This window comes from Gadus morhua, chromosome 15 (assembly GCF_902167405.1).
Source record: "Gadus morhua chromosome 15, gadMor3.0, whole genome shotgun sequence".
Lineage (NCBI taxonomy): Eukaryota > Metazoa > Chordata > Actinopteri > Gadiformes > Gadidae > Gadus > Gadus morhua.
Window position 1 is genome coordinate 14,449,122 of NC_044062.1, and position 12,104 is coordinate 14,461,225.

Here is a 12,104-nt window from a genome sequence, read left to right on the forward strand (position 1 = left end):
ATACAACAGTACCTTCATCAGTTCCTGCAGAGACTCCACTTGGAGGAATTTACTCTCCGTCATCAGTTTCTCTGGGTCGCATTGCTGTGGGAAAAAAGAGATGAGACACCTTACAGAACGGAAAGAAACATTCAGTGAGTTTACATGCACACAGGAAACTCAATCTTACTCCTGCCTCCCCCAGAGTCAAACCAGCTTCAAGGGGTGATATCATGCTTTTCTGACATCCCTTTGCTTTGGACTGTTAGACGTATGAATACATGTTTTACATCTGCTAAGCTAGAAAAATATAAGTCAGACTCTAAAACGGGACTATTCACGCCCACCGAGAAATGACCTGAATAAGTGTGTGTATCAGCTTGCTTGCCCTCAAACTTTGCTTCCGCAGAAGTGTGACTGGCAGACTGTGCAGAAGTCGCACCTCCCGGGTACACGCAATGTTTACAACTTCTCGGGGGGTTGAATTTGCCGACATACAGGCAAAGCGTTTGACCAATTGCAACAGAGTGGCCGTGCTGACCAATCGCAGCAGACCAGGCTCCTCGGGAGGGGGGCCTTAAAGCGACATGATACAGGAAAGATGCTGAAATTGGTTGTGCCGAAATGAACAGTGTGAGAATAATAAGCGGTATGTTTCACATACAGGCATGTAACCCTATTTACCCTAAAAAAGCAGGATTTAAGATACCTAGGTGAGCAGATCATCATCCAATATTTGCCATGTTAAGGCCGGCACAGGGTTTCAGGCAGTTTCGTGTCCGTTTTGTTTAGCGGATAGGAAACAAAGCCAGCGTAAACAACACAGCCAGCCGCTGGGTGCAAGCCTCTCCCACCCCTTACCTTGATGCAGAGGATGGCGGCCTGCTTGGCCTCCTGGTTCTCGGTGGAGGGACCCCTGTGTCCGGACTGCTCGGCTCCGCTCAGCGTGAGCCAGTTCACGAAGCTCAACACGGCCGACTCACCGCTGAGGTTGAGAGGGGAGAAGACCATGATGCACTGAACAAGAGCACTAGTTACTTTCTTTTTGTCTTTCATTAGAAATCATGTATTTTTTTGTTTACAACAAAATATATATAGGGTTGCATAAGTATCGTATTATTTACCGGTTTGAAGGCGTTTCTACTCTCTGAAGGGAAATCTTTCCATTAGGCTCCACAAAGTCCTCAACCTGAGGGTCAAAATACACCATGCAGTTCAGAACTGACCAGCAGGTGGCAGTATAACACACATAAACCCCCTTTCAGTCAGAGAGATCAATTCTACAACCCAAAAAAATGACAACCATGGCTCCAACAGAAACAACTATACAAGTATGCTATTTTGCAGACAGACTACGGTAATGGGGGTAACCTCTGTTGTTCGCATGGCTAATGCGATCAACAGAGCGCTAGCGTCATCCACCATGCTAACAACCAAGCTAGCACTGCTGTCCTCCACCTCCATTATGCTCACACAGCTAATGCTGCTTTCCCACCCTCCTGCATGCTAACAAAAGAGCTAACGGTAGGATCAACACCCCCATCATGTTAACAACAGAGCAAGTGCTAGCATCCCCACCTCCACCATGGCCTTGGGCAGGAGCTCGGCCCTGAAAAGCTGCAGCATGGAGTCCATGATGTTCTTCCAGCCCTCCCGCAAGATGTCGCCGTGGCGATGGGCCAGGTGGAACACCGTCTTGGCGGCAAGCTGGGCCTTACCGTTGCTGCCAAACACTGTTGGAAGGTTCTCCACCGACTAGGGTAATGACAAACACACAACGTTAATGCCATTTACTATTTTGTAATTTTACCCAAAGTGCTTTACAGGGAATACAAATACATCTTCCTAAGGATCAGGTAGGGGTGATTGGGTTTCTTTCAAAGATGCCTCAGTTAGACTGTGGACATTGGGGTTTGAATTCAGAACCTTTTGACATGCCAACTGTTAAATCTGAAGCCCTCTACTACTGTGTCGTTATGAATAGTTACCATTATATGAATATGTTGGTAGTCCTGTGTTACACAACTGGTAAAGCATGGGATTAACATTACAAGGTTTAAGATCATATTGAGGCCACCTCATCGCATCTATCACACATTATAACCATCTAATAATAAGTATCTTTGTTGCACAATGAAGTCTATATATTTGTATCTATTAGATTCCGTATTGGGAACCTAGCTCTCCCTCATCAGCGGGACAACCTCCAGCCCTTCTCCTGTACAACCCTTTCCCTCAGTGCCATGACCCTTCCATTCCATGGATGTGGAACGTCAGTTCAGGTGGACGTGTTGGTCCCTCTCACCTCGCTGCTCAGAGTGGTGAACTTGCAGAGGGAGATGATCAGGTTGTCAAACACGTCACTGAAGCCATAATGAGCAGAGATCATCGCACATTTCCTACGAGACAACACAGACAAGGGAAATGATTAAAACTTTCTAAAGGTGCAGTGTGTGATATTTAGTGGCATCTAGAGCGGTGAGGTTGCAGATTGCAAACAACTTAATACCCCCACTTGCCTCTCTCTTTCCAACGACATAGGAGAAGCTATGGTGGCCTGCACTGGCCTGAAAAGATGTTCTCATCGTCTATGACAGCATTGGCTAGGGATTTTATTATGTTGTTAAGTAAGTAAAACTATAGGTCAGAACTTACAAGTTAGATCTGTAGTCTGTAAATCAATAGTTTACAGGTTTGACAGCAATAATGATTAAAAGAAAATGCCAGCACGTCCGACCGTTGCACTCTAGAAACATGGCGGTGCAATATAGCAGAACATCCCCTTTGTGGTGGAGGACCCAGGTCATAAAACACTTATGACCATATCACATCACATTTCTGCCAAGTCCTTTCCGCTTGATACCACAAATGTATACACACAAACTACATCTCTAACTCACTAGAAATTATGTTAACTGTCATTGTACTGGAAACAATGTGTTCAATGACAAATAGAGCTGGAACAATTGTATAATATGGTATGATATTTGTGACAGAGTTTGACACATATTGAAAGATATTGGTCTGTACGGTCCGACTGGAGAATCCATGATCAGTTATCCAGCACACGTCAGCCGGCCCTGCGTCAGCTACATCCAGTCGAGATGGGTACCTGAAGCCGGCGATGGCCTTCTGGATGATGGTGTCGTCCAGGCTCTTGTCGAACACGTAGGAGAGGGCGGCGATGGTGGGCCCCCAGGTCATGGAGAACAGGTCGTGGTCGTAGCTCCCCGGGGGCAGCGAGAGGAAGAGACCCTCGGACGTGGCCCCCCGGTGGAGCAGCACGCTCCACACATAGTTCTCCTTCACCAGGCCCGACTGCTCGTCTGGCATCACAATCTCGTCCGTCCTGGTGGTGGGGGGAGAGAGAGAAGGGTGAACCGTGAAACAGTGCCAGGCGGTGGCCCAGTGCAACGCTTTGGTTCAAAGCAACTTGTAAGTGAGGCTGAGAAGAACGATGCGTGTTTGTGTACGTGTGCAACCACAACCAACATACAATCAAAATTGGAGCAGCTAAAAGAGAAGGCTTTGGTGCTGCACCAGCGAGTTGGAAAAAAAAACACAACTAGCGAGTGCAGAGCAGCACTAGGTATCAGAAGTAAAAGGTTAAGCAATTTACGACGTGCAGGAGTAGGATTTCACTGACACGGAGGATCTTTTATTGGGATGAAATACTGGATACGAAGTATCGCTGATACCGTATACATCCCACGACTTCACAGATGCATGAAAAACTGATAAAACTGAACTTAATTAAATGTGACAGATACAAGAGCCTTCCACGTAAAACTTAAACTGCAAGGGAACTTTTCGTTTAAGGGGACTCCATAAGAGAACAATTATTCTGGTTTGGCCATTGTGTTCATGGACAGATGTTGCTTTTAAAAATGTGGTTTTCCCCAGCGCCTTTAAGTGACTTTGCCTGATAAAGGTTTAAATCATTGAGCATCATCCGAGAGCAATACTTTCTTTTATGACGCCATTCTTCGGGCACGGTCAGAACATGCCTGACAGAGTTCTTGATACTTGGGTATCTTTATTGCAGAGATATATTAGATATCTATATATTTTTTGATTGAGCTTTGGGGGTTCACTGTGGGCTTACTTGATGGCGTTGTAGATGTCCTCAAGCATGACCTGGTTAAAGTCCTTGTTCCCGTTCACGCCCTTCAGATTCTTCTTGAATTGCTGCAGATCAGAAGAAAAGATGAATGGTGACGGGGGTGATAATTAATGATGTAATTGGTAACATTTGCATTGATCATATCATGACAAAAATGAACTTCTCCCCTAGCCTTAAGAGATTAAGAGGGTGCGGTTCAGGGAAGACCCCATCTTTGGATAGCAGAGTTGAACCATTTAAACCAAAAACATAAATAATAATAATATGGCAGTAATATTAAATAAAATCAATGGGCCCTCATCCAGAGACCTCATACACTAAACAACACCAACACCCCAAACCCCACTGTCTCGTGTGGTCACCTGATCCGCTTTAGCTGTGGTTTCAGAGGGGAAAAAACAACATGGGCAGGAGACAGGGACACCCCACCATCCCCTCCCCGTAAATAAACATAACTGGAGGGCGATGAGTGACAGCATCAAGGCTCTTCTTGATACTCTGGGGGGAGGGGGGGGGGGCACAAACACAAGGAAAGGGGGATCAAGGAAGAGATGGGGGGGCGGCGGTGGTGGTGGGGGCAGTGCACGCATGGTATCGCTAACATACGAGCACGTTAATGAACACACACACACACAGACACACACACACACAGACAGTGTGGCACAGAGGCTCGTGGAGCAGCCGATGGTAACAATAGCTGTGGCAGCGCGGCAGCAGCTGGACATACAGGCTGCCAAACACTCCTCCTGAGATGGAACGCAAACACATCGCTCATGCTGGTCTCCCCTCTGTCTCCCTCTCCCCTTCTGTCTCCCGTTCTCCCACTTTGTCTCCCTCTCTCCCTGTCCGTCTGTCTGACCGTCTCTCTCTCTCTCTCTCTCTCTCTCTCTCTTTCTCTCTCTCTCCCCCTCTCCCTCTCTCCCCCCCTCCCTCTCCCATCTAAATTTACACAGACAGCGTATCGCACCGACCCACCATCCATCAAACCCTCCTCATGCCTGGGCTCTGATCAAACTACATTATGAAAATAAAATCTAAGGGTTTAGGGTTGAACGTTCGTAAAACTGCGCGGCGCATACCTCGGCTAATACGGCGACCTGCGGCCGCGCTAACAAATGGCGCGGTCGCTACTTCGCATGGCGAGACGCCAGGCCCGTAAAGAGCATGGCGCCGCTTTTATTGGGGCTGGATCTGGGCCTCGGCCCGGGGTTACACTCTCTGTTGTCCATCGGGTCTGGAATTCCCTGATCCCACTTGTCCAAATTACTATTAAGCCCCCGGGAATGGGCCGGGAATAGTTCAAACAGAAGAGGGCAGTCGGCGCGGGTGAGAGATTGTTTGTTGTGTGCATGACCCGCTTTTAAGTGTCAATGTGCACATGTATGTTAAATACACCATGTGTCAAACGTGCTTTGTGTGTGAGAGGTGGCAATGTGTGGTTCTATTTGAGAGAGCAAGAGAGAGGGCAAGAGAGAGAGAGACTTTCAGTGACAGTGGGCCACCCACAATGTCTTCTAAGGCCGGTCTTAAGGGACTCATGTTTAGTCTTCAGCATCTGTCACTCAAAAAACTGAGGAAAAGAGACAGCCAATAAGACGCGAGGACAATCAAAACAGCCGGGAGCTAGAGAGAGTGACGAGTGAAGACGACACCCAGTCTTGTCAAATATTTTTGTGTTACATATTTGTTATTTATATAATAGTTTTGCAGACTCAATGGCATTGTCTCAGGTGTGCCTCTCAACAAATTCTACTTATTTGAATAATACCTTTTTATGTACAATCAGGGGTGAAACCTTGAGTCTATTCGTATTGAAACGTTGATTTTAGGGTCCATGGTACATGGATCGGTACTCACTGGAACCAAACAAAACATGACTCAGTTATTGTAGAGTCATAACTAACCGTCTTAATATGTAGACACAAATCAGGGTGCGTTGACACGTGGTTGTACACCGTGCGCGTCACAAGGTAAGGCGCTGTGTGCTCTGGAGTAAGGTGCGTCTAAAACACTCACCCTAAGCTGTGGCTCAAAACAAACAAAATCCTTTCAAGACCCCTGGTCGGGAAACTGGCACAAGGTCGGGCAAATATAAAGAATGGAGAGGGCATGATGTACAACCGCGTCTTAGGCGAACATGACTGTCGGCTGGACTAGGAACAATAATTCAATTACTAGTACTACTACTTCTCCCTGCAGCCTCCAGGCTGTGATATGCAACAAGGCCCTGTTGCGTGACTTTCGCAGCAGTCGGTGTAATGCTGGTGCTACTCACAATGGAGGTGCTACTATTTTGTTTATGTTTCCAAATGGCGCTGGAAGCCAAGCACTTCATGTTGCTTACTGTATAATAAAATGGGACAAATCGTAATACAATAAAAAAACATCTATGTATTGGCATTATTGTTTTTCGATTGCTTTTCCATTCTATCTCTATTCAAATAAAAAATGTTGATTAAAAATTAAGGTTACATTTTTTTTTAAGTTAATTAAAGTTTTTTGCAATGGAAAAAAACAACTACTACATGAAATAAAGATCCTAAGGAAATAGGCCTATATATATAAATATAAATACATAAATACATACACACACACACATCATATGTATACATGTCATGGGAGAGAGTCAGACAGAGACAGACAGAGAGATAGATAACGCCACAGAGGCCATTAACAGCCCCCCACCCTCTTGTTCACATGAGCATGGTGGTGAGATCACCAGACCACCTCTGGCCCCAGCTGTTGTGGCCGGGGGCTTTGAGAGACGGCATCAAAGTGGAGGACAGGCCCAGAGTGGGGGTGGGGTGGTAGTGTTGGCACACATAGTAGAATGTCACTACAGACACTGACAAATGGTACTGTGGTCCCGCGCCTCTCTCTCTCTCTCTCTCTCTCTCTCCCTCCCTCTCTCTCTCTCTTCTTGTTCCTCTCCCTCCCTCTCTCTCTCTTTCCCCTCTATCTCTTCTGCCTGGTACTTTTCGCTGGTCCTGTTGCTCACCCCCTCTCTCTTCCTCTTTCACCCACTCTCTCTCGCCCTCCATCTCTATCTCGCCCTCTCTCACGCTTTCATCCTCTTCTCGATGTCCCTCACTTGCTTTCCCTCTCAGTTTTTTGTTTTCCCAGTAGCCATGTTTCAACTTTTTGCGATTGTGTAATTAACGAATGAGTTTGTTTTTAATTAAGCTGTGTTTGTAAGAATAGATTAACCACATGTGTCTAGGACAGAGAAGTCGTTACACGGGAATAACAAATAAGCGCCATTGCAAGGACAGAGGAGAGGTTGTGTCTGTCTGTCTGTGTTTCAAGGCATGTCGATGTGTCTACAAGTGTTCCCTATAGACCAGATGTCTACAGGTGTGTGTGTGTGTGTGTGTGTGTGTGTGTGTGTGTGTGTGTGTGTGTGTGTGTGTGTGTGTGTGTGTGTGTGTGTGTGTGTGTGTGTGTGTGTGTGTGTGTGTGTATTTGCCCGCCACTCACCTCTGGTGTCATGGGGATGTTCTGCTTGCGCACGTTGTTGTTGTGCTGGTCCGTGTTCAGCATGATGACGGCGTAGGCCAGCGCGAACCCGGCGTCATTGGTCATGAACGGAGACCCGTTGACTTTCTGTGACCGACCGACAAACATGACATGGAATGATATGTTACATCCAGGCTCTACTGTTCTTTCATTGACACCAAACCAGAATGGATTTATTTGAACGTAATGTTATACTAATATAGTTTATTTGTTTAGATTGTACTGGAAAATATGGTTGACAATGGTAGAGACAAGGTGGGCCTGTTTTATTTTTTTTTCTAACCCTTTATTGATCAGACACAATATGACAAATAAGTCAAATATTGCATGTGTTGGGATACATTAAGAAAACAGGACAAACACATTGATGCTCTAGAATGTCCTAAAAATCACATGACCCCTCCCCAATGAGTGAAATGGAATCAGAAGGCATGTTCCACGCCATGCTCACCGTTACCAACACATGGCGTTTCACCACGATGAATAGACTGTCACCACACCGGGCGGAAAACTCATTTACCCATCTGTCACTGCTCTAAATAGCCCAATGAACTCACCCAAGGACTGTAGTGTGTGTGCGTTTAGGTTCGGTGTGTGTACGTGATAGGTGTTTGCGTAGGGGTGCGCGTGTGTATGCGTCTCTCTGTGTCCCTCTGTGTGAATGTCTGTGTGTTTGTTTATGCGAACATGTGCGTGCGTGTGTGTTTGTTTATGCGCGTGTGTGTGTGTGTGTGTGTGTGTGTGTCTGTGTGTTTATGGACTATGAAAAGACCATCTCATAGTTTCCAGGTCACATGAGTCCCCTTGCTATTTTCAGAATCCGCCGTATTCTAAATGTAGTCCTCCTTTATTCTACCATCATCTCATCCCTACGTGTGTGTGGTTATGTCACACTGTTACCCCTCCTTCCCTTCTCCTCACATCCCATCCTTAGAAGGCTGGTTTATTTATTGAGGTGATGATAGGGACGATGGTGGCCAGTCATCCCCTGCTGGGTGACCGGTGGTTTGTGCGTGTGTATGTCTGTGTGTGTGTGTTTGTTGTGTCTGTGGGCTCGGGATTAGTTGAGCAGAATGCTCATGGTACGTCTCTTAGTAACATTTCATCAATGCGGTGAAATGTTCTGAGTTTTACATGTCGAAATAACATTTTATGTAATGTGATGTGTTATAAAGTATAGGCATATGTGCATTTATGAAATGCATCTCATTTGGAGGGTTGCCTTATTGTATTGTAACATTGTACTGTGACGAACCTGAGCTGCAATATAAATACAAATTTAAATCATTATTAATTTGAAAATTCTATCTTATATTGTGATACTGCATACCTTTAATAACTCTCCTTAGGTAACCTGGCGAACCAAGGTAACGAACCATTGAACAATACATAACACAGGGTTTATTTTGAGACGCGTGTGTCTATGCTAAAGTGCGGTCACTAGACATTCTCCTTACATGCCAGTTGTCAGTGAAGGTCTCCAGGAGTCTCTGAATGACAGGGGCCTCTCCGGGCAGCCTGAAGGCCTCCAGGTACAGCCGCAGCGCCTCATCAATGCGCAGGCCCTGGAAGGTGAACGTGCTGCAGAACAGGGGGAAGTCCTTAGTTTGTCTGTCATGTACTAGCTGTGACTCTAATGCCTATTATTAGCCTTACATTTGCTTAACATCAGGCTAGAATAGCATTACCTTTGTATTACCCTAGCATTATCCTGACATTAGCCTAGCATCAGCCTAGAATATCATTACCCTAGCATTAGCCTTACATTGGCATTCTCATTAGCTTAGTCTCAGCGTACTTACTTGACGAAGCTATCGAGGAGCTCCATGTGCTTGCGGTCGCTTACGATCTCTCCGATCATCTTCTTGTCCAGGCGGGGGTTTTCGCGGAGCCACTGGGCCACCTGGTTGTTGTCCATTGGGCTGCTGAGCAGACCTTTCTCCTGCAGGAACTGGATGCCCTTCTTGGGCTTCTGGTTGAACTGCTCCGTGCCCGTGATCAGGAGCTGGAAGCAGATGACATGTTGAGGTTTAAAGGGTTTAAGTGTTTCAAGCTTGACCCACTATTGTAAGAGTCCCTGAAAAGTTGGACCCTTGACGTCATCTCTTTGATACGGAGTATGCAAATCCATGACCAATGATGTCGATGGTCCAACATTTCTGGGATGCTTTTCAAGAAAACAGGGTTGAGTCAAGCATTGCTTTGAGCATGCGTCATTCACCTTCTTCTTGGCTTTGATGTCCATCAGCTCCTGGGATTCTGGTGAATACGAGGTGAAGCGCTGAGGTTTCTTCAGGCTCTTCTTCTCAGCTGGAATAAAGAGAGAAGCCATGCTATTGTCATTTGCAGGATAGTGTCAATGCTTGTGGTGTTTGACACTGAGCTGAAAGGTGCTCAGTTCGATCCCCGATTTAAACAGTGTATCTGTTGGTATCCTTTAGAAAGAGGCTCCTACAATTAACAGCTCCTTAGAATGAATGGACATTTGTAGCACGTATCTACAAATGTATTGCAAGTCTGTGTGGATAAAAGCTTCTGTGAATTGCCTACATTCAACATCCACATTAAATGACTACATTAAATAAGAAAATCCAACTACAACATTAAAGAGAGTACACCAAATGAGAATATCCAATGGCCTAATCCAATGACTCCAACCTAAAACTTCATCAAAATAAAACATAACTTGACTACATCCAATGATTACATCTAGTTTCCTCTGGGTGTATTATTTAACCCTGGGCTTTATGGTGTATTTGTGTGGTGGAGTTCTACTCCTGTATCAGACCCTAGACTGACCAGTGTCGGTCTCTTCAAGGTCCTGCCGGCCCAGTCTCATCTTCTCAGCCATCAGGTGGCCGCTGGTCGGAGGACACACCAGCGTGATCTCAGCTTCTGGAGTGCTCTGACCTCCACCATCGTCGCCGCTAGGGTCTGGTCAGAAAAACATGCATAGATACATAAGTGGATAAAAACAATGATGACACATACAAATAACTCCTTCCTCATTGACAGAACTTTGCTCTTGTAAAATTACAGCACTTTAACATTGTGGATTTATTTGATCTGAATTTGTTTAATTGACTGAACTGTTTGCCAATTTGTCAAGGTGTGTCGGCTGTCGCAAGAAAAGATAAAATAAGGTAAAGAAATCATAAAAAGGTAACAAAAATATATAATCTGTAAAATGAATGTGTTGAGCAAAGGCATACCTGTTGTTGTCTGTGTATTTTCATTGGGGGAGCTCTGCCCCTCTGCCAGGACTGTGTCTGTTGATTGGTCCTGCTCAGCAGCGCTGTTAAGAACCTTGGCCTGGCAGTGGGCCTCTGTGCTGTCAATCACGGTCAGCAGAGCCTCTAGGGAGAGCAGGTGGGTGGTGTACAGCTGTCCAGACACTGGGAATGCATTCTGTAGGAATAGAAGAGAATATACTACAATGGTGACATCTCAACACATTGATGAGGTTTTACTGATCTCTGTGTGTGATGGATGCATGATGGATAGTCGAGTCTTCACTGACATAAGCAATGTTAAAATATTCAAAACAAAACCACACATTTTTACAAAAAAACATATAATAACTAAAAACATAGCACAAACCATACACAAAAAAATAAATAAAAATAATAACTTTTTTGACAAAATGTACCGAATTGTAAACGTACAATAAATGGACTACGATGGGTCAACGTTTGGTCCTATTTTACATCACTTGAGGCCTAGAAAAGCAAGTTTGAATCCAACCTGGCTTACTGGAGTCATGGTTAGTGTACTAGTGGGTTTAGCCAGTGAGCCGATTGCAAATGGATTCCTTTTAATAAAGCTTTCAAACGAGAAAATACATACATGACAACAGCCCAAGAATCCCCATATAGTATCCTGTCTCAGGTCCAGAAAGGGCTGTGGTCATTGATCTAACAACAGGGATGGACCTCTGCCTACCTTGGAGAGCAGCTTGGTGAGGTCTTCAAACAGGTTGGAGCAGTAGAAGTCACAGTCGTAGTTGATGTAGACCTCGGTGACAAAGCTGGGGATCCTCCACAGCTGCACCAGCGCCTCCAGGGCCATCTCCTTCATCTCGTAGGGCATCTTCACATTCTCTGACGTGATGATGTCCATTAGCTTCTTCAAGTACATCTGGAGGAGGAAGAGGAGGAGGAGGTTTAAAGGGAGCCTGATTTTACTACCAGGTGGGATGTTTTTTAGCCACTAACAAGCCATTTCAAGAGCTACCCTACAGGAACATCAAACATGACATTCCAATTACAATTTTCACTTGATTGTTTATTTATTGTGTGCATAGAGAAGGACCTATTTGAACCAGCATGTCGGGTGCATATTAGCAGTTAGCAAGCCATTAAAAAAAAAAATCAACCCATTACTGCCATCACAAGTATCAATGCTTTAATATCACTTGAAGGACATTGAACAAGAACTCAATTCAAGAATTCACAAATATAAAGAACGTTCTAACTCGAAATGCAGT

At 45.2% G+C, this 12,104-nt stretch overlaps 1 protein-coding gene across 2 annotated transcripts in view; it reads right to left on the reverse strand.

Annotated features, from left to right (window-relative positions):
• Positions 1-12,104, reverse strand: part of gbf1 (golgi brefeldin A resistant guanine nucleotide exchange factor 1) — an 82,027-nt gene that overhangs the window by 16,432 nt on the left and 53,491 nt on the right. For both annotated transcript variants that reach the window (XM_030378324.1, XM_030378323.1), the window contains exons 14-27: positions 11,561-11,755; positions 10,831-11,026; positions 10,418-10,552; positions 9,840-9,928; positions 9,421-9,623; positions 9,076-9,199; positions 7,580-7,705; positions 4,085-4,167; positions 3,092-3,328; positions 2,285-2,378; positions 1,558-1,734; positions 1,104-1,168; positions 841-964; positions 13-84 (exon numbers count right to left, since the gene is read on the reverse strand). In XM_030378324.1, the coding sequence (XP_030234184.1) occupies positions 13-84; positions 841-964; positions 1,104-1,168; positions 1,558-1,734; positions 2,285-2,378; positions 3,092-3,328; positions 4,085-4,167; positions 7,580-7,705; positions 9,076-9,199; positions 9,421-9,623; positions 9,840-9,928; positions 10,418-10,552; positions 10,831-11,026; positions 11,561-11,755 (1,920 nt within the window). The remainder of the gene's footprint in view (positions 1-12; positions 85-840; positions 965-1,103; positions 1,169-1,557; positions 1,735-2,284; positions 2,379-3,091; positions 3,329-4,084; positions 4,168-7,579; positions 7,706-9,075; positions 9,200-9,420; positions 9,624-9,839; positions 9,929-10,417; positions 10,553-10,830; positions 11,027-11,560; positions 11,756-12,104) is intronic.